Source organism: Nansenia antarctica (genome assembly GCF_963989245.1).
Source record: "Nansenia antarctica genome assembly, chromosome: 12".
NCBI classification, from domain to species: domain Eukaryota; kingdom Metazoa; phylum Chordata; class Actinopteri; order Argentiniformes; family Microstomatidae; genus Nansenia; species Nansenia antarctica.
The window spans coordinates 12,820,135-12,841,963 of NC_137682.1; the positions used below are offsets into that span (position 1 = coordinate 12,820,135).

At 42.6% G+C, this 21,829-nt stretch overlaps 1 protein-coding gene across 1 annotated transcript; it reads right to left on the minus strand.

Annotated features, from left to right (window-relative positions):
• Positions 1-1,480: 1,480 nt before the first annotated feature.
• LOC308168872 (meiotic recombination protein REC8 homolog) lies at positions 1,481-21,530 on the minus strand (the record flags this gene model as incomplete). The annotated part of the gene is made up of 19 exons (XM_080543516.1): positions 1,481-1,572; positions 2,022-2,110; positions 2,740-2,844; positions 3,192-3,243; positions 3,634-3,682; positions 4,362-4,498; positions 4,876-4,948; positions 5,525-5,649; positions 9,544-9,622; positions 11,421-11,491; positions 11,949-12,015; positions 12,200-12,320; positions 14,955-15,030; positions 15,667-15,809; positions 16,406-16,474; positions 20,449-20,636; positions 20,721-20,817; positions 21,278-21,393; positions 21,474-21,530. 19 exons carry the CDS (start codon positions 21,528-21,530, stop codon positions 1,481-1,483), a joined length of 1,806 nt encoding a protein of 601 aa, XP_080399642.1.
• Positions 21,531-21,829: the final 299 nt, after the last annotated feature.

Below are 21,829 nucleotides of genomic sequence, written 5' to 3' on the forward strand. Positions count from 1 at the left end.
ACTAGTCCGAATTGTATTGCATGACGATGCTCATGATGCGAGGTATCTCATGATATTGGCGGGACCAGCAAAGCATTTGATGAGTGTTGGCAGAAGCAATGGCGGTTGCTGTGGTGGATAGGATAGCGCGAAAATGCCATGAAATAGAGAGAATATCATCAAGGGATTTGTGGTGAACGTGAGATTCGTTCACTAGATGCTTGTACTAGAAATCTACAGCGCAGTAATTGAAGCTGCTCCAGCGTTTTCTGACAACAACAGACATATCTGAAACGTCATTTCGCCTAGTCTAAACTCTAATTTAAGATATCTGTAATAACATTTCGACTAGGCAGAATGAAAGTTAAAGATATCACCAATTTGAGATATCAATCATTAAAAATGAATTTCAAGATATCTACAACTTTATAATAGATATCTACAATTAAATTACGATTATTCCTAATTCCAGTTTGAGATATCTACAACTTCATTCAAGATATCTTCAACTTAATTTAAGATATCTTTAAGGACAATGTAGATATCTTGAATTAATGGGAATTAAAGATATCTTGAACTGGAAGTATGACTAGTCAGAATGAAACCGTAGATATCTGAAACTGTAATTACAACTAGTCATAATTCAGTTGCAGATATCGGCAATGTGAATAGCTGATATCTACAACTGAATTGTAGATATCTGTAATGACAAACCCCATACACTTGAATGGCAAAATACATTTGAATCTTACTAGTCAAAATATAATTACAGATATCTAAAATGTGAGTTTTGATTAGTCAAAATATAATTAAAGATATCTTGAATTTGAGTTTTGACTAGGCAAAATGATGTTGCAGATATCAGTAATGAATATCCATTGTAGCTAATAAATGTTAAAACGGCTTGCCATAGTCCGATATAATACCACCTCTGAACGCGACCCAGGTCTGATTTAAAAAAGTCAGATTTCATGTGATTTGCGCTATTCACATGGTCATGCATAAATCAGACCTGAGTCACAAAAAAATCGGATTTGGGTCGCATTTCACTGCCATGTGAACGAAGCCCTAGTGACGTAACCCTGCATCTCTTTTAACACCAGACAGTGAAAAGGCCAATTGAATTCATGTATGGTTTATCAGTGGGTACCCAGTTAAAAGCCATAACCATCAGACTGTATTCTGTGTGTGTATATGTATCTGTGTGTGTGTGTGTGTGTGTGTGTGTGTGTGTGTGTGTGTGTGTGTGTGTGTGTGTGTGTGTGTGTGTCTGTGTGCCTGTATAATATCTAAGCACCTGGTGGATATCAGTATCACTGTGAGTGCCTGTGAGTGTAAATTTGTGAAAGTTGTCAATCAAGTGTATGTGTGTATCTTGTGTGAACCAGTTGTTGTGTATTTGTGATTGGGTGTGTGAACCTGCATGGTGTGCATTTGTGAAAGTCTGTGTGTGTGTGTGTGTGTGTGTGTGTGTGTGTGTGTCCAGGTCCCACTCTGTACCTCAGGCTGTCCGGGGGGAGTGGGAGGGGATGACAGTGATGGGGCCGTAGGGATGCCCCTGACACACACCCAGCTCTCTGCCAGTCACCCGCTCTGGACAAACACAGTGGCACACAGGTCAGAACACACCAGAACCAGAAGACCGACCCCATGTAGTCCTACAAGTGTCTAATGCCTGAGCTGAGCCCCAAACAGTGGTCCATCTTTGGTTGGACAACAAAGTTCTATTCTAAAATAAATAAGGTCAGCCCACTTTTCAGGGCCAAAAGTGAAGTGGAAAGTAAAGTCAGTCTTTCCATTTACATTTTTGGAATTTAGTGGACACCTTTTTTGGTAATATACAGTTGAGAAACTGAACAGGGGGATTCAGAGGTTTAAGGAGGGACAGTTAAGGTGTAGCCTGAAAAGATGAAGTCTATGGCAGAAGATAGGGAGAGACTCTGCAATCCTGACAGCAATGGGGAGCAATCTTCAGATTTAAATCCAATTTAACACGCCATTATATGGCACTCTATCATCAATTCAGTCATTCAACTCCTCACCTAACAGTTGGAAGAACATTTGAGCTGCAGTACTGCGGTCTGCATCAGGGGGCAGCAGAGAGTGGAAGTCCTCTTCCAATGACACCTTTCTGGAGAGGGAGATGAAGAAGAGGAGAGAGGAGTGTTTAATGTAGCATTGATAGTGGGTTCCTGTGGTTCTCTGATGAAGGGTGCTCGGAAGGGACGGGTTAGGTTGATCCATTTATCTATCAGTCAATCACGGACTTCCGCATCGATACAAAGATATCTAATCGACAAATCGAAAAAACCCATTACAAGTACTCAGTATTTGTGAGATTAAAAAATGCTTGAAAATGTTTTTTCATTCATTTAACAACCTCGCTGAGTTCATTCATCCCCTCTCAGTTGTTGCCATGGGCTATTGCCACTTCTCACGATAATGTTGTTCAATGTAAACTTTGCAATAGTAAATTCACATACCACCATTTGGCAACTGTAATGCTTCAATACTTCAAAACAAAACACCCAGCGATCTCCAGTGATGCTGAGACACAGGCAAACTGACATGACTAACTTCACAGTTCAAACACAGACCTATGAAATGGTTATTTATTTTACATCGTGGACATAGATACGAGTTTGAATAAACAAGATAATTTAAGTCAGCATAAATATAGCATGCACGATCGATAAATGACATTTAGCATCCATCAACTAACTGATTGTGAAAAATGCAGTCGGACCCATCGACATTTACCTCAGCAGGCTCTCAGGGGTGAGCTCTGGTTCTCTCTCAGGGAGGTCGACACAGTCCTCCACTATGTCCTCCATAGCCACCACCACCTCCTCTTCTATGGGAGACCTGCCCCCCCACACATAAACACACACACACACACACACACACACACACACACACACACACACCATTATTAGGTAGAGTATCTTCACCCATTAGCCATCAGTTACAATTCTAAGAATTGACTTTTGACATGAAAATGTTAGTACACGTTGCTACTTGCCCTCTACACCCTGACAAAATGTAAAAAATGGCACCTGGGATTATGGACAGGGCCATAGATGTCAAGCCACTCCTACTAACCCCCCCTTTAAAAAAAAAAATCTATATTTAATATTCAATTTATATTTCAGTCGCTCTCATCCTCTTTCTAGAGAGATAATGTTCACTGAATTCTTTTTCTCATCTCTCACCGTCTGCTGGCCGGAGTGTGTTCTTTGGACACTTCCTGGAGCTCTGAGACAGCTGAAAGAAACATGTGATCGATCAGGCTCATGATCAAGCCCACTGTAGTAGACAATTGACTATCTTCCCCAAGCACACCCCATGTAAACGGACTACAGAAACCTTAAGCTCCTAGCCACTTTACTACTGAACTATCTATTATCACTAGTTGCACCACTAGTGTATTCTGTCTTATCTGTACTATTGTCACCTTTATCTGGTATTATGCCCATTTTTTTCTCCATGTATGTCCTGTACTACTGTTACTTTCTTGAATTATGTCTATTGCCTTATGTCTTGTGCTGCAACATAATGTCAGGAACCGAAGCCTAAGAATGTTACTCTCTTACACTTGTGTAATGTGATGTAACAATAAACTTGAAACTTGAGATAGATCCCCTGGTGTCTGACCTGAGGTTTCAGAGGGGGCTCGTCCTGACTCCCTCAGCTCTCGTGTGACCTGTGTACAGAGGACACTCATCGACACATGCACTGTAGACATGTTGTGTCGTGACAGAGAATGTACTCTCAATAATCTGGATGAATCATGGGTCGACGTATATCAACAAACAAACCAACGTGGGGAACGGTGGTGGAATAACGTTGTAGCTTGATGCACTCGTCTTGCAATACTGTTGTTGAAGTGTGCATTGTCGGTGCTGTGTTGGTGTGTTATTGTAAGTGTACAGCTAAACTAGCTAGCTACATTGACATTGGGAATGCAGTTGAAGAAGTGATTCTGCATGCATGCAGGGTCATCATCAAAATGTCAACTATGGCAATGCATTTGAACATGCAAATAGATATGGATATAGATAGGAACTACATATCAGCAGCAATACTTTTGGAAAATATGATTTGAGCCTAGCTGAACACATCCCATATGCCAACAAAAACAAACAATACAGTATAATAACTCCTTATTTTGTTGGCAATGAAGAGGTGCAAATAAGCGTATTTTGTAGTTTTTGTCTGAGAAATAGTCCTAATTTGGCTACAATCTCATATCGTGAATCGTATTGAATCGTGAGTTGAGTGCATTGTTACATCCCTACTAAAAACTAATGTTCATTGATTGATGGTTGAATGAAAACAAATGCGGTCATAGTCAACAGAAATAAAGAATTTACCCCTCTCACGCCAGAGCCCCTCCTCTCTCTGTCCTTCTCCACCCCCATGTCTACGTCGACCTCAGAGTCTCCCCCCTCCCTGCTGCTCTTCTTCCTGAGGACAGCACACTGTTGCCATAGTGACAGGAGGTCAGGGTGGAGGTGAGCTGTGTTAGGGAAGAGGGTAAGGAGGGGTGGGGGTGGGGGCAAAGAGAAGATAAGCAAACTTGTCTTATCTTAATCGTAGTCATCTACTTATGTGATCGCTCTCTCTAAAAACGCCACAAGGGTTGTCTATCTATCCATCTATCCATCCATCCACCCATCCGTCCAATCGTCCCTTCCTGGGTCCATCTATCCATCATGGACTGAACTGCATACTTCCTCCCTAGACCGCAATGTCCACCAACTCACAATATATCATCACTATCATCTGCGGTGGCATATATACGCTGGGAAAGATCCATTATGTCTACCTCTGGGTACGCTGAAACGTCAGACCTTGTCATCCAAGTTTCTCTCAGTAGAGGTATGAGATACTCACGGCAGGCGGGGGCGCTGAAGAGCTCTCCGGGGGCGGCCGTGGACCGGGAGGCGGGGTCTATCAGCACCTTGGACTGGGAGAGAGAGACAGCAATACTAGGCAAAGAGGTCAACTACACTTCCTCAAGCACGGATCACCAATAGGCGGCCCGCAGGCCAGATCCGGCCACTCTATAATGTGCAGCTTTATCACACAGCACAATGCCACAGATGTCGCAAGTTTTGAGGGAGCGTGCAATTGGCATGCTGACTCCAGGAATGTCCACCAGAGCTGTTGCCGGTGAATTGAAAATGTATTTCTCTACCATAAACCATCTCCAAAGTCGTTTCCAATTCCAATTCTCGGACACACCTTTGGAGACGGCTTATGGTAGAGAAATGAACATTCAATTCACGGGCAACAGCTCTGGTGGACATTGCTGCCAATTGCACGCTCCCTCAAAACCTGCGACATCTGTGGCATTGTGCTATGTGATAAAACTGCACATTTTAGAGTGGCCTTTTATTGTGACCAGCCTACTGAACAGTACTTCCTTAAAACAAAACAAAAAGATCTATTTAGATACCCAGACAAAGATACTTGACTGATTTGAAGAATCAATCCTTCAGTGAATTCCTCTGGTGCCTGGTAGGAGGGTGGGTGGTCTTACCAGGGGCATGGTCTCAGCAAGAGGGTCCTTGATCTGCAACTGCATTGCCTCCATGGAGATCTGCGTGTGAGGGTCGGCGAAAACAAGCTGTCGCCTGCGACCCTGTCTCTTAGGAGAGGGGACAACTTCGGGGAGCTAGGTGTCGGAGAGAAGGAGGTAGAAAAGGATGTAGCGGCAGAGTGGAATGTTAGAGGTAGAGAGGAGAGAAAGGATGTAAAGGCAGAGAGAAGGAGAGAGAGGATGTAGAGGCAGAGAGAAGGAGGGAGAGGATGTAGAGGCAGAGAGAATGAGAGAGAGGATGTAGAGGCAGAGAGAAGGAGGGAGAGGATGTAGAGGCAGAGAGAAGGAGGGAGGATGTAGAGGCAGAGAGAAGGAGGGAGAGGATGTAGAGGCAGAGAGAAGGAGAGAGGATGTAGAGGCAGAGAAGGAGGGAGAGGATGTAGAGGCAGAGAGAAGGAGGGAGAGGATGTAGAGGCAGAGAGAAGGAGAGAGGATGTAGAGGCAGAGAGAAGGAGAGAGAGGATGTAGAGGCAGAGAGAAGGAGAGAGGATGTAGAGGCAGAGAGAAGGAGGGAGAGGATGTAGAGGCAGAGAGAAGGAGAGAGAGGATGTAGAGGCAGAGAGAAGGAGGGAGAGGATGTAGAGGCAGAGAGAAGGAGGGAGAGGATGTAGAGGCAGAGAGAAGGAGGGAGAGGATGTAGAGGCAGAGAGAAGGAGGGAGAGGATGTAGAGGCAGAGAGAAGGAGGGAGAGGATGTAGAGGCAGAGAGAAGGAGGGAGGATGTAGAGGCAGAGAGAAGGAGGGAGAGGATGTAGAGGCAGAGAGAAGGAGGGAGAGGATGTAGAGGCAGAGAGAAGGAGGGAGGATGTAGAGGCAGAGAGAAGGAGGGAGAGGATGTAGAGGCAGAGAGAAGGAGAGAGAGGATGTAGAGGCAGAGAGAAGGAGGGAGAGGATGTAGAGGCAGAGAGAAGGAGAGAGGATGTAGAGGCAGAGAGAAGGAGAGAGGATGTAGAGGCAGAGAGAAGGAGAGAGGATGTAGAGGCAGAGAGAAGGAGGGAGAGGATGTAGAGGCAGAGAGAAGGAGGGAGGATGTAGAGGCAGAGAGAAGGAGGGAGAGGATGTAGACTCAGAGAGAAGGAGGGAGGATGTAGAGGCAGAGAGAAGGAGAGAGAGGATGTAGAGGCAGAGAGAAGGAGAGAGAGGATGTAGAGGCAGAGAGAAGGAGGGAGAGGATGTAGAGGCAGAGAGAAGGAGGGAGAGGATGTAGAGGCAGAGAGAAGGAGGGAGGATGTAGAGGCAGAGAGAAGGAGAGGGAGGATGTAGAGGCAGAGAGAAGGAGGGAGAGGATGTAGACGCAGAGAGAAGGAGGGAGGATGTAGAGGCAGAGAGAAGGAGAGAGAGGATGTAGAGGCAGAGAGAAGGAGAGAGAGGATGTAGAGGCAGAGAGAAGGAGGGAGAGGATGTAGAGGCAGAGAGAAGGAGGGAGAGGATGTAGAGGCAGAGAGAAGGAGGGAGAGGATGTAGAGGCAGAGAGAAGGAGAGAGAGGATGTAGAGGCAGAGAGAAGGAGGGAGAGGATGTAGAGGCAGAGAGAAGGAGAGAGGATGTAGAGGCAGAGAGAAGGAGGGAGAGGATATAGAGGCAGAGAGAAGGAGAGAGAGGATGTAGAGGCAGAGAGAAGGAGAGAGAGGATGTAGAGGCAGAGAGAAGGAGAGAGAGGATGTAGAGGCAGAGAGAAGGAGAGAGGATGTAGAGGCAGAGGCAGAGAGAAGGAGAGAGGATGTAGAGGCAGAGAGAAGGAGGGAGAGGATGTAGAGGCAGAGAGAAGGAGGGAGAGGATGTAGAGGCAGAGAGAAGGAGGGAGGATGTAGAGGCAGAGAGAAGGAGAGAGAGGATGTAGAGGCAGAGAAGGAGGGAGAGGATGTAGAGGCAGAGAAGGAGGGAGAGGATGTAGAGGCAGAGAAGGTGGGAGAGGATGTAGAGGCAGAGAGAAGGAGGGAGAGGATGTAGAGGCAGAGAGAAGGAGAGAGAGGATGTAGAGGCAGAGAGAAGGAGGGAGAGGATGTAGAGGCAGAGAGAAGGAGAGAGGATGTAGAGGCAGAGAGAAGGAGGGAGAGAAAAAATAAACATCTACAAACAAAGCTGTGTGTATGCATGGTTGATGAATGAGGCCTATTGAGACACTACAGCGAGTCTGTGACGGTAATAGTATAAGCGTGTAACTGGCGACCGTGAAAAGAAATAAACAACCGTCAAACACTTTATTACATACATTTCCGCCTATCTATCAAACTGTCTCCACCCCCTCTAGCACACTATCTCCCTTCTAGCCCTTCCAATCCTCTCCAACCTGACATTTTTTGTTAATTTGTAATAATAATAAAAAATACAATTACTAATAATAAAGTGTTATAAAGTGTTATTTAACAGTTATTGGAATGTTTGTGTCCAGGTAGAAGACTGGAAATCTGGAAATTAATAAATTCTTTATTCACGATGTGTCCTATTCTCCAAAAAAGAAAAGAAAAAGAAAAGTGCTTCCTCTTTTCTTTCACTGTGCTCAACGCATAACTCACTGGGAACTTCAGAGTGTATATCTGGTACATCATTGTTGTGACGGTAAGACTGTGTGTATATATGAATGGCTGAAACGAGGGCTACGACTATTACCAAGTCTATCGCTGGGTTTATCCGCAAAGACCTTTGCCCGTACAGTGTAGTCGAAAACGAAGGTTTCCGACGAATGCGCCATAACACTGGCACCAATATATGAAATACTGTGTCAAAAATATTTAACTGAAACGGCTATTCGAGTGTTGTATGTAGTTCTTCCTTTAAACATTTTAACTCCTGCTTTCTGGGCAGTTAAGCCTTCTGGCACTTTATTTTGTATGAATGATGGCAGACACACATGGACAAGTAGCAGAAGAGTAACCTTAGATAGTCTATTAGGCTAGGCTGATGACTGTAACTGAATGTAACTGTCTCCATTTCTCACACACACACACACACACACACACACACACACACACACACACACACACACACAAGCACAAACACACACACACACACACACAAACAAACACACATACACACACCTCTCCACAAGAGCTCTCCGGCGCTCTCTCCGGCGCTCTGTCCGGTGTTCTCTCTGGCCCTCTCTCTGGCGATCTCTCTGGCGCTCTCTCTGGCGCTCTCTCTGGCGCTCTCTCCGGTGTTCTCTCTGTCCCCTTCTCTGACTCGTCCTCTCTCTCTGAGGAGTACGGGGCCTCTAGTGGCATCTCCATGGGCTGGCCCGTTTCCTTGTCCAGCAGCCACACACTGTCCCCCACCACCACCGTGTCCTTCAGCCTGGACATGCACACACACACACACACACACACACACACACACACACACACACACACACAATGGTGGGTACTATCTTAATAACCATCTAGCTTCCTCATTTATTGTAATCAGAAAACACACACAGCAAAAATGAAGACTGTTCAAGTCCTAGCTGGACTTGAACAGTGACCACAGCCCTTGTGGCAGTAAGATCCGCCTGTGAAAGGGTCCCAGGGGACTTACTGGTCAATAGATGTCATGGCTCCCTCCTGGTCCCTTGTTCTCTCCGTCTCTCCCTCTCTCTCCCTTTCCCTCTCCTCAATCTCTGCGTCTGTCACACACACATTTTAATCATTTATTTCTGTCCACATAGAAACAAGTATACAAGGACACAAATACTGAAGGCACAGATGGGATGCATTCACAAACAGACATGGACAATGTCTTTCACATACAACAGGACAAGACTCACGGGTACAAGTAACACCGTCTCCGCCATATTTGGCGGCTGCCAATAATCGCAGAGACAGAGCAATACTTGCTGAGCCTTTTTGCTTCTCCCTTGGACATTCCCAGTAGACACACACACACACACACACACACCTTTTCACTCCTTTCACGCTAACAAATGTCCATATCGATCGCCTGTCATTACTTAGAGAATCCTACTATCCTCTCTCATCTCTCTTACCCCAGTCGAATAGGTCTGGCTGCTCCAGAAGCAAGTCGATCACTCTGCCTGTGGCTTCAGTTAGCTCCGCTCCCTCAAACTGATGGAGAGAGACAGGGAGAGAGAGATAAGTAACCATAAAAAACCCAGCTCAACACTTGTGTCTTGAGCCATTCAGTGGGGAACAGTATTCTTACGTCAACATCAACGAAATACAACATCAAAATATAAAACACAATTTTGGATAAAAACAGTGCTAATAACTTAGTGAATCTTGATTTATTATTCAGCACAGTCTATGGCGGTGGTGGGTAAGGCTAAAACGTTCATCCTACGTTATTTGGCGTTCAGGAGACCTGTAAAGAATGGGATGGGTAATGTTTTGTATCTTGCTGTTCTTGTTTTGGGGATCTCGAGTTGGGTAGTTTCTGATTTGGCGATTTGATATTTGGGCTCTGGTAGGTGGCAGCCAGGTTCTGAAGGGGGAATTCAGAAGACCCAAGGCAAAGTCCTTGCACAGTGTATTTCTTCTGTCTTAAGTATGTTGCATCAGGTAAGGGACTACTGTTGTTATCAGGCCAAGAACCCACTGGTCTGATCCCATAACGTTAATGGGAGACTGTGGTATCAGTCAATTATTCAGTGCAGGAGTGCCCGTGTGTTTGGCTTGGTAGGCCAAAATGAACCCTGAGTGGTTAACTGTGGGCCAAAAAACCCTGACCATCCATTACAACGAATACTTGAAATTGCCCATTTGGGAGTGCAATTATTCATATTATGATTTTATTACTAGTGACTAGTAGTGACCACTACTAGACCACATATGTGACATGTTCTAATGCTTTGATCCTCATATGTAATGATCAGACTTTTCTTTAGAAAAATGTGAATACAATTCCTTGTTGTTGAAAATAAATGACACATCACTAGTCAACTAATGCAGCTTGTTTTGTGAGCCTGCTAAGTATTGTCATAGTTTAACTAGGTAGCAGTGGGGATTACTCACCGAATCCATTGCGTTGCAGTATTTTGGCTTGACTAGCGAGTTTGTGTTGTGATTCTCAACAATGTTGAAACGTAGTTCCGTGTTTCAAAAGAAAAGTCAGAACATTTTGACTGGTCGCCGATATGAGGACCAAAGCATTAGAACGTGTCACATAATGTTGCTGGTGAAAAGGTCTGTATGTCGGCGATTCTCACGTCACGCAAATGACCTTTTTAAAATATATATATAAATGTGAAGTGTTGAAGTGTTGAAGAGCCCACTCGATATAATAATAATAATAATAATAATAATAACTTGCTTTAATCATTATATAATAATAATTTAATTATTGAGTCATTTAAAGGCAATATTTAAAAGATGGGTTTTTAGTCTTGACTTGAAAATATTTGCTGAGGTTATAACAAACAACAGTTTGTTACTTATGATTTGTGAATTGTATTCACTACATCATCTGCCATGGACTACTAGGTAAGTGATAGATGGCTTGTAAACAAACTTACGTTTTAGGACGTGTGCAAAAGCAAGGACTGTGTGATCATCTAATTATGTGGAGTTATGTGTTTTTAGCATGTTGATGTTCAATCAGCATGTTGTGATGTGATGCTACAAATGCAGTTAGGTGTTCATAGTGATGTTCCTTGCTAGCTACTAGCAACTGTTTTGCGTGTGTTTTGATTCAGAGCGTCTTTCTCCGGTATTTGGTTTGAGGGGTACCAACATTCAAATAAGCATATCTTCTTCAACTAGATTTCAGATGTCAATGTATGACACATCGTTTGAAAGCTTACAATCTGCACTTTCATAATATGGAAAAGCAGTTCAAACGAATGAATTTCAAAATGACAATTTTCGATGCTAATCCAAGAACCCTCTCCCAGGCCCACGCCTTCACCTGAGTGAAGTGAAGCATGACCGGCTCCGGCTCTTTCAGGGTGATGGCTTCTGGCGTGGATTGGTTCAAACCTGAGGTGAGAGGGACATAGAGACAAGAGAAGGAAAAGAAAAAAGGGAGAGTGGAGGAAAAGTACCAACGTTAGAGACGCTGATCTCTTGGTGAAGATTTGTCATCTGATCTCAATAACAGACTATGTTTTAGCCCTGTCCGGAAGCAACGGTGTGCCCTTGAAACTCGTAAAGATCTTTAGAGGATTTTACAAGTGGAAGCAATATACCTATTCCATTCTGTCACATCCACACATGCTTATATTAGGGGGGGGCAACTCTAACATGTCTTATTATCTTTCTAGCGGAAACTTCTGGTGAGTATTTTGACCTTATTCCCACTTTCTGTTTCAGTCTGTGTCTTTTTTTTTGCAACTCGAGAAAGAAGCTTCTTGTAGAGTTACAACTAGTAGAGGTTGGCTAGGAATTGACTCACCCTGGCTAGGAATTGACTCACCATGGCTAGGAATTGACTCACCCTCCCCCTCCGATGCGGTTCTGGAACTGACCACTGGAGAGCGCTGTGTAGTCACAGCCGCCATAATCTGCATTGGTTGGGGAAGTAACAGAATCGCCATAAAACAAGGTCAATCAATATACCACCTTTTCTGTGTGCTAAGCCTTAGAATAATGCTTTGTAAATACATTTGATGAATCAACAGAGAATTTGAATTCTAACTCTAATTAAAGTAGAGAAAATGTTTTGTTGTTGGTTAACGTTGAAAGTACCTGAGGGATCCTGTAGGGACTGGGGAGCTGGTCTCCTGAGCCCATCACACCAAAGAAGGGGTCTGGAGCCCCCTCAGCCTCCTCCAGAAGGAACAGGGAATCAGCCACGTTCAGGGCTAGTCTGGGACACAAAAGGGCCAATGTTAAATGCAAAATGGCTGCTATGCATTGCCCAGGTGGGTCTGACACATAGGCAGGGAGTGGGGTGAGATGTCCTCATACTAGAGCATAAGTGTAAGCATAGTTACAAGCTTATGTTTGAGTTTATGGTTAGACCGAGGCTACAGGTAGGGTTATAGGCTGCTCATCCGGTTAGACTGAAACGTTATCCCTAACCAAACATAAACTTACTGTATACCTAACCACAACCTTTACCCTGAAGATAACAATTTCTTACAGTAAGCGTGTTGTGTTTCTGGGTTACGGGACTGATCTTTATTTATGATGGGGGTGGTACACGGATGGATTTAACCTCTAAAATACCAAAATTGACGACCCTCCCCTTACGCAAAATATATTTTCGCATAGCCCTCGAATACTTGAAAAACATACATTGGCTCTCCCCCTACAAAGATGAATGATTAAAACACAGTGGTGTTGCCACACGCTGTAAACATTTCAAGGCAAATTAAACTATATATTTAGTAATGATAGAGTAACTACCTTTGATCGACAACACTATTGTTGTTAAAACTAAAGCAAAAGTGAAAGCGTTATGATGTTCCTTTTGACAAGAATAAACGTGAGTCGGGTTGTGATCATGCAACCCAGCTCCATACTGTTCAAGAGTCCTGGGGAGAACCCTGCTGTCCATAGTGCCGTCATTTCAGCTAAACAGCTATTACAGAATCATTGGCGATTCATAATCTATATTTTGTACATTTCATGCAATTCCACAGCAACATTTCTAAACACTGGAGAAAAACCTGCCATCCTGCATCAATTTAGTGCCATACCAAGGGCCTATATTTCACTTTGAAAGAGTCAGTGTTGCACACAAGATCTAGATCGATCAAGTGTTTCATAGGCACTACAACACACATGAAATTAACATAGTACATGTTGTTTTTGATTAAATAATTTTCGCCCTAAAGTAACCTAGCTTTTAATTACTTTACTTTGGCTGCGTTTTTTATTATTATTCTGAAATACTGTACACATCTCAGCAATGACAGTTGGATTTGTAAAGTGTTCTTCATACAGAACAAACAACAGAAGAAGAAAAAAATAAGCCTTCTGCATATACTCTGTCTACACAAAGGCCACAAGACCTTGTCAACATCACAGGTAATGTTCTCCCTGGCCAAGCAGAGGGGAAAGTATCGCCTGGCATGACGAATCCAGCCCTGATATACTTCAGATATATTTCAACACAGGAGAGCTCACCTTTAGCCCTTATTGCTTAAGCTATGATTGCTAATTCAAATGCAATAGGTGTTTGCCCATATGGAGTGTGATTGATGTTTTGAGTTTAGCATTCTGAATGGTAGTGTTTTCCATGTGAACACAAGAGATTTTATCAAGGAAGTGTGTGCCAAATGTAGAGAATTGTATTTAGTGTTTTGTTAACTGGGTGGTTTAGCGTGGCAAAATTAGTGATAAGCAAGAAATGTGTTTGTCAGAATTGGTGTGAGATAAAATACACCAGTTTCAGGTTTTGGTCATTGTGTTTGAGGTTTGGATGTTAGTGTTAAAGCGAAAACCTGTAAACACTTTATTTATTTGTTGTTCGACCACTGGTTGATTTTGTGGCGCTGTTCCGACTTTCAGGACTTCAGAAATCGACAGTTTGTCTTGCTTATGTCTTGCTTTCAGACAGTTTCTTTCTTCAAACTGATCACTGTTGTTTTCATTCTCGAACTGCTATCACAGAATACTGTATACTTTAGCTCCTACATAAACTAAGAAGGACACAGGTTAAAGTATACCATTCGTTCTTGAGATCACTTTAGTACGGAGCCCCCCTGGGGTCACATGGTAGGAAAACATTATTTGATGTGTGAATCCGTTCCCTCGGTTAAGTAAATCTGTTCCCTCGGTTTAGTAATTAGTTCGTTCGGTTTAGTAATTAGTTCCCTCGGTTTAGTAATTAGTTCCCTCGGTTTAGTAATTCGTTATGGTTAGGGTTAGGCCCTACGAGCCAGAACGATCGCAAGGATTCTAACCCTAAACCTAACCCTAACCCTGACCCTAATCCTGGTAGGGCCTAACCCTAACCCTTGGGACCCCAGGGGGGGTCCGTACTTTAGCCTTGTGAGAGGAAGGGGAATTAGCTCAAACACACAAAACGAGCGGCTCTTCAGATTTGCGATGACCCAACACTCGTTGTTGGTCAGTGGTCCACTGAACGAATACTACTGTGTATTTCCACCGTATTTCATATTTAGTAACATGTAAGTAAAAAACAAAGTTGTCAGAAGCAGGATTTGAACCCATGACTCCAGATGAGATTGCAACCTGAACCCAGTAACTAATATAGAGTTCTGTATATACCGTGGTAATATGATTAATTCGCGTATTATAATTATAATTTTTTACCGCGTAAAGGTTTGCCAAATTAACCGCGATCGTTAACGAATAAACTAATATTTCCCTTTTTAGCTTTGAGAACTTCTGAGAAGTACGGCTAAAACAAACCCTTTACTCTGAGTGTGTTGAGGGGAGACGATGGTAAATGCCTACTCTGGGGCAGGTGTGTGGGTGACATTGTGTATGTGTGTGTGTAAGCGTGCATGTATGATGTGTGTCCCCTGACCTGTCAGGCTCAGGCAAGTCGATGCTTATGTGTATCTTGGAGCGCAGCAGGCGCTCGATGGTCTGCTGAATCTCATCTGGAAAAGAGCAGGGAAGTTACTACAGTATATCATGAGGTCAAGGTACTGTGTGACATCACATTAATTTTACAGGCTGCACAGTTACCGTGGTGATTCTGCGTGGGTGACCTGGAAGATGATGTGATTCTGCATCTACAGTACCATCACAACTAACTTTGCTGAAGTGTTTATGGTTTATGCTGCATTCTGCGGTGGAGGAGGTCATAAATCTAACAGTTTGGCTGGTAACGAAAGATAAACTACTACTACGAATTAATTCTGCTAAATGGTAATAAAATAAAAGGTATTATTGTGTACCAGAGTGTTTTGAAGAGACGGTAAGCCTCATCCTTTAGTGAGTTGTATCTACCTCTAATGACAATGTGCTGCATGTGCTGTGTTTTATCAATGAGTGTGTATGGAGGTGAGTGCGTGTAGTAGTAGGTCCTGTGGCTTTGGTGGTTTGTATTTCAGATCAACCAGTGCCCTTCACTGTGCAGCTGTCAGACCTGATGTATTACTTTACCTTACTCTCATTTCTGTGTGTATCGACAGCAGTTCTTTCCACAATGACATTTGTTATGCCCTTCATTTCAGGGCATAAAATGCCCTGCCTTCCCCCAGCCCCACTCCCTCCCTCCCTCCCTCTCTCACCCAGAAGAAAAGCACACTGGCGGTGGTAGACGATGACTACGCCGTACTGGAGCTGGGAAGACAGGTAGAGGGAGAAGCGGGGCCGGGGGAGGCCTGGTTGGAGGGGAGGCACCCGCACCATCACATAGTCCATGATGTCATCACTAGGATCAACGTGACACATATCAGACACACACCCATCAAAGATTCTGATCTAAAGCACCAGTGTGTGACCTTCAGACCTGGGTCAAATACTATTTGAAATCCTTTCAAATACTTGAGCGTTTACTTGAGCCTGTCTGGAGTCCCTGAATGGCATGATTTGCACTTTTGGGGATTATTCAACAATGGTTCAATTGCTCCAGGCGCCATCAGTCAAGCACAGATATTTGAAATATAACATGTGTTATTTAAACCTATGTCTGGTGGCCTCATGCTGTACTGTAAAGTCTGACACACAATGTACATCATTAAGCATTTAGCAGATGCCTTTATCCAAAGCGACTTACACAAATACATTTGTCTGAAGTAAGTGAATCATCTATGCATCAGTCATTACAAGAAAGTAATCTATGCTATGACCAGGGGCCATTGGCAGTTACAATGCCTGACAGGTAAGATGTAGTCTGAAGAGATCAGAAAGGTCTGTACAAGAATTAGTACTGCTGTGACAGAAGTTTCAATAAAACCATAATGCTAAATCAATACCTCGTATTCCCTCAGACAGTGGAGGGGATGGGGGGGGGGGGGGTTTACATACCATGTTTTCCCAACATTGACCTTCAGAAGCTCCCTGCGTGTTATTCTGGTTCCTTTCGTGGCTGCCAACCTAAAACCACCCAGATCAGGCATGAAAATGGGTCGGGGTGAAAAAGGTGAGAAGGATACGAGACCCGGAACCTGCTAGGCGGTCCCGGCGGAAAGTTTTTTTTGTGGAATAATTAGCTTCCATGTGCTCATATCTGATTTCTTTTAGATTTACTCTAGTGGTGGTCACATGCAGAATTACAAGATAAAAAAAAAAAAAAAAAAAAGTATGGATGTCTATTATGGATTCAAAACGGCGAATTTCGCCGAAAGGTGAGCGATTATCATGCCTGTATATTACATTACCTCAGAATACCACCAACAACATCACATTAACTATGTTACATTACCTCAGAATACACCAGGAACATCACATTAACTATATTACATTACCTCAGAATACACCAGGAACATCACATTAACTATGTTACATTACCTCAGAATACACTAGAAACATCACATTAACTATGTTACATTACCTCAGAATACCACCAACAACATCACATTAACTATGTTACATTACCTCAGAATACCACCAACAACATCACATTAACTATATTACATTACCTCAGAATACACCAACAACATCACATTAACTATGTTACATTACCTCAGAATACACCAGGAACATCACATTAACTATATTACATTACCTCAGAATACACCAGGAACATCACATTAACTATGTTACATTACCTCAGAATACACCAGGAACATCACATTAACTATGTTACATTACCTCAGAATACACCAGGAACATCACATTAACTATGTTACATTACCTCAGAATACCACCAACAACATCACATTAACTATATTACATTACCTCAGAATACACCAACAACATCACATTAACTATGTTACATTACCTCAGAATACCACCAACAACATCACATTAACTATATTACATTACCTCAGAATACACCAACAACATCACATTAACTATATTACATTACCTCAGAATACACCAACAACCTCACATTAACTATGTTACATTACCTCAGAATACCACCAACAACATCACATTAACTATATTACATGACCTCAGAATACACCAGGAACATCACATTAACTATGTTACATTACCTCAGAATACACCAGGAACATCACATTAACTATGTTACATTACCTCAGAATACCACCAACAACAACATCACATTAACTATATTACATTACCTCAGAATACACCAGGAACATCACATTAACTATGTTACATTACCTCAGAATACACCAGGAACATCACATTAACTATGTTACATTACCTCAGAATACCACCAGGAACATCACATTAACTATATTACATTACCTCAGAATACCACCAACAACATCACATTAACTATGTTACATTACCTCAGAATACCACCAACAACATCACATTAACTATGTTACATTACCTCAGAATACACCAGGAACATCACATTAACTATATTACATTACCTCAGAATACACTAGAAACATCACATTAACTATGTTACATTACCTCAGAATATACCAACAACATCACATTAACTATATTACATTACCTCAGAATACACCAGGAACATCACATTAACTATGTTACATTACCTCAGAATACACCAGGAACATCACATTAACTATATTACATTACCTCAGAATACACCAGGAACATCACATTAACTATGTTACATTACCTCAGAATACCACCAACAACCTCACATTAACTATGTTACATTACCTCAGAATACACTAGAAACATCACATTAACTATGTTACATTACCTCAGAATACACCAGGAACATCACATTAACTAGATGGAACAGCCAACAGCATTGTAACATCAGGGTTCTTCCCAAAGAATGAAAGCGGTATTACATACAAATACATATCCAGCTATTCCTCACAGGTTGAACTGAAAAGGTGCAGGCTTTAGTTTCCAGTTGAGTTATATGAGCTAGATCCCTTTCAGTGAGGTTTTTATCAGAAGCTAGCTACAGAGGTAACTTGTTAGCATCAAGCTAAACTCTTAGCTAGCTACATGTTGTCATGGACTTACCAAATGGTGGAAAAGCAGCCACTGCGACGTCGAAGAACATTAGGATAATAAAACATTTCCTCACTCTCACAAAAGTGCCAACGTTGCAAAGGAAACGGGGTTGGTCGGTAGCTATCTCGGAATGAATTATTCGGGTTTCAAACTATGTGATGACTCTCCTAAATCCCCTCAGGAAAGTCCGCGAGTGAGGAGATTCCCGCTGGTGACAAAGACTGAATTACTACTGGTTATTACTGGTCCAATCAGCGATGAGATTACCTTCTGGTCCAATCAGATGTGGGATTACCTGTTTTGACCAATCGCCTTTCTCTACTTGCCTTAGATACAACAATCTGAATTACTACTGGTTATTACTGGTCCAATCAGCGATGAGATTACCTTCTGGTCCAATCAGATGTGAGATTACCTGTTTTGACCAATCGCCTTTCTCTACTTGCCTTAGATACAGCAATCTAAATATCTGTGACTGTAACCAAAGTGATAATAATATATACAACAGTTAGTTCCGACCAAGTGATTTGATTGGACAAGAGGCATTCCATGAGTTACGATATACAGTATAACAGCACTGGGACTTTTAACTATATGTTATGTAAAAAGGGTGACAACTGTGAAAGGGTGAAGAACTGTCCGTGTAGCTACAGTTCACAACATTTTTTTAAAGCATTCTTTAATTCATTATAATTATGCCACCTGTTCTAACAGCCACTGTGTGTGTGTGTGTGTGTGTGTGTGTGTGTGTGTGTGTGTGTGTGTGTGTGTGTGTGTGTGTGTGTGTGTGTGTGTGTGTGTGTGTGTGTGTGTGTGTGCGTGTGTGCGTGTGTGTGTGTGTGTGTGTGTGTGTGTGTGTGTGTGGGGGGGCACTTGATGCACTTAATCATTTTGAAAACGCGGCTGAAGAACCTCCGAACTCCTCCCTTCTTCTTCTTCGTCTTCAGTTTGGTGGCTTTATCCTCTGTGAAGGAAGGACAAGATACTTGAGTGTTCTTCCATTTATTAAATGATTAATGCAACTGTTACTTTAGACACAATGATTGGTGTGAGGGTTTTTGTTTTATGATGTTAACTCGTTGCGATTTTAGAAAATTAACAGTAAAAGTAACGTACCACTGGAATCAATAGCCATGAGCTCTGAGGGCTGTAAACAAACAGAGGAGAGCAGTCTAAGAGTAGGAACAGCAACACATTATTTCCTGTAGTGTCTTACACAGGAAAACATTAATGTTATTGTGATCGTGGCTCATTTGTAATACACTTAACTTTAATGCATCATCTCGTCACTGCAAAGGGCACTGATTTTATATTTTCATAACATAATTTTGTTGTCTTAATTATTTTGGGCCATGGCCTTGGTGATGGCAGAGAGAACATCATTTTTAGGCACTTCCTCTCCAGACTGGGAGAGAAAAGAGGCAGTTGCATTCTCCATCAGCCCACTGATGTCCCTGGCAGCAGCAGCCTCCCATGTCTTCTCCATGGTGGAGGTCTTCAGTTTGGCCTCTGACCTGTTCTCTGTTAAGGATTTAGGGTTAGGGTTAGGGTTAGGTCACTTCTATAAAATAAAAATAAAATATCTATAATAAATAATATTTAATAATATAATATATGCCTGTATGTTGTTATCTAAAATCCTAACTGCAGTAATGTGATGCCTTGTTCTGTGATGCCATTCTTAAGTGAAATAAGATTTTACAGTATGGGGCGGCTGTGGCTCAGGAAGTAGAGCCGGCGTCTAATGATCGCAAAGTTGCCGGTTCAGAGATTCAATCTCTGATTGGCCACGTGTCGAGGTGTCCTTGGGCAAGACACTGAACCCCAAATCGCTCCCAGTGAGTGGGCCAGCGCCTTGCATGGTACCTTGCCGCCATTGGTGTGTGAATGTGTGTGTGAATGGGTGAATGAGAGGCCATTGTAAAGCGTTTTGGAATATGGCACTGTATAAGTGCAGTCCATTTACAGTAGGCATGATGCTTCTGTATTACCTAGCCAGGAGATGTTCAAAGGCCATCTCTACGATCTCTGGGGAGAGATCTCCAACCAATCGAAATACCCTGGAGAGAGTGACCTCCTTCAGGAGTGAGGCGAGGACAGGAAGGAGGATCTTCTTGACCGCCTCCTCCGCAGCCGGTCGGGTCTTGCACAGGAACAGGTCCATCCCCTCCATGGTTACCTTCATGTGACAGACAGAGAGTTGACTCAAGCAAGCACTTTGAGGTTTGTCTCCAGGAAATAGCAGTGTGTTGTGTTGTCATACCGTTCTGCCCATCAGCAGTGAGAGGCGGTGCTCATCCTGGATCTCCCTGCGGACTTCCTCCTCCATCTTCTCCATTCCGAGGAGCGGCTCTCCAGAGCTGTGCACAACATTCCACATTATTTCTTGCAGGAGAGTCAGGGCACTAATATGTTAATAAAATGAATTTACTGCCTGTTATTGCTGGGTATGTCAGTAAACATGTTCATGTGTTGTCCTAGTAGGCTACTTACAAGTTCAAGGAGATGGAGCTGTAAGTTGGGCTCTTTCTCTGCCATGTCATCATACCTTCATGTGAATAAAATAATGTATCAGACTGCTATCCATAGAATATATCAACCTATCTATACAGTTTGATAAAATCTCTCACTCATCTTTGATTATGCAGAGGTGGATCTTAGACTTCATAGACATAGCCAGCAGGTTCATGGGAATTTTATATTTGTACTTGAATTTTGTCATTGTATTTCTCTCCTGAGTTTAAGTTTTTGTTACCACTCCCCTGTATTATTCCCTGAAATAATAATAAAAAATGTATCACAAAAAAAGAAATCACTCACTCATCCAGCAGGAAGGGCCTCTCCGTTAACAGCCAGTTCCTCATGTCCTTAGCTGTTATATAGGAGGGGACCTCCACCGGATGTTTCAGCAACATGAACGCCTTCATGAGCTTTTTCTGCAAAAGAGGGAGACACACATTAAAGTTTTAACAGTTTATCTCCTGTGCATTTGTGCCTGACTATTGTTTCAACTTACCTCCCCGTGGAATAGGGCTTCATAATCATAACCACCCTCCATATTAACTGTGGCCATGGTAACATAAGGGAGGGAGAAACATGAAAAACCAACGAGTTAAAACAGCAAGTAACTATAAAATATAGACACACATCAAAAATATTATACTGAACATGTAATTTCTGATGCATTGGAGGAATAAATACCTAATGAAGAACAATCAATAATGGTTATTGATCGTGAATACTTGTGAATACTAATAAAACGCAGTGACAAACGGATTTCGCTAGAGAGTCGAGTATATTCTGGCAGGTCAAAACTTCTGTGAGTGAACTTGACTATGTGCGGAATGTTAAAACATTGTGACTACAAGATTA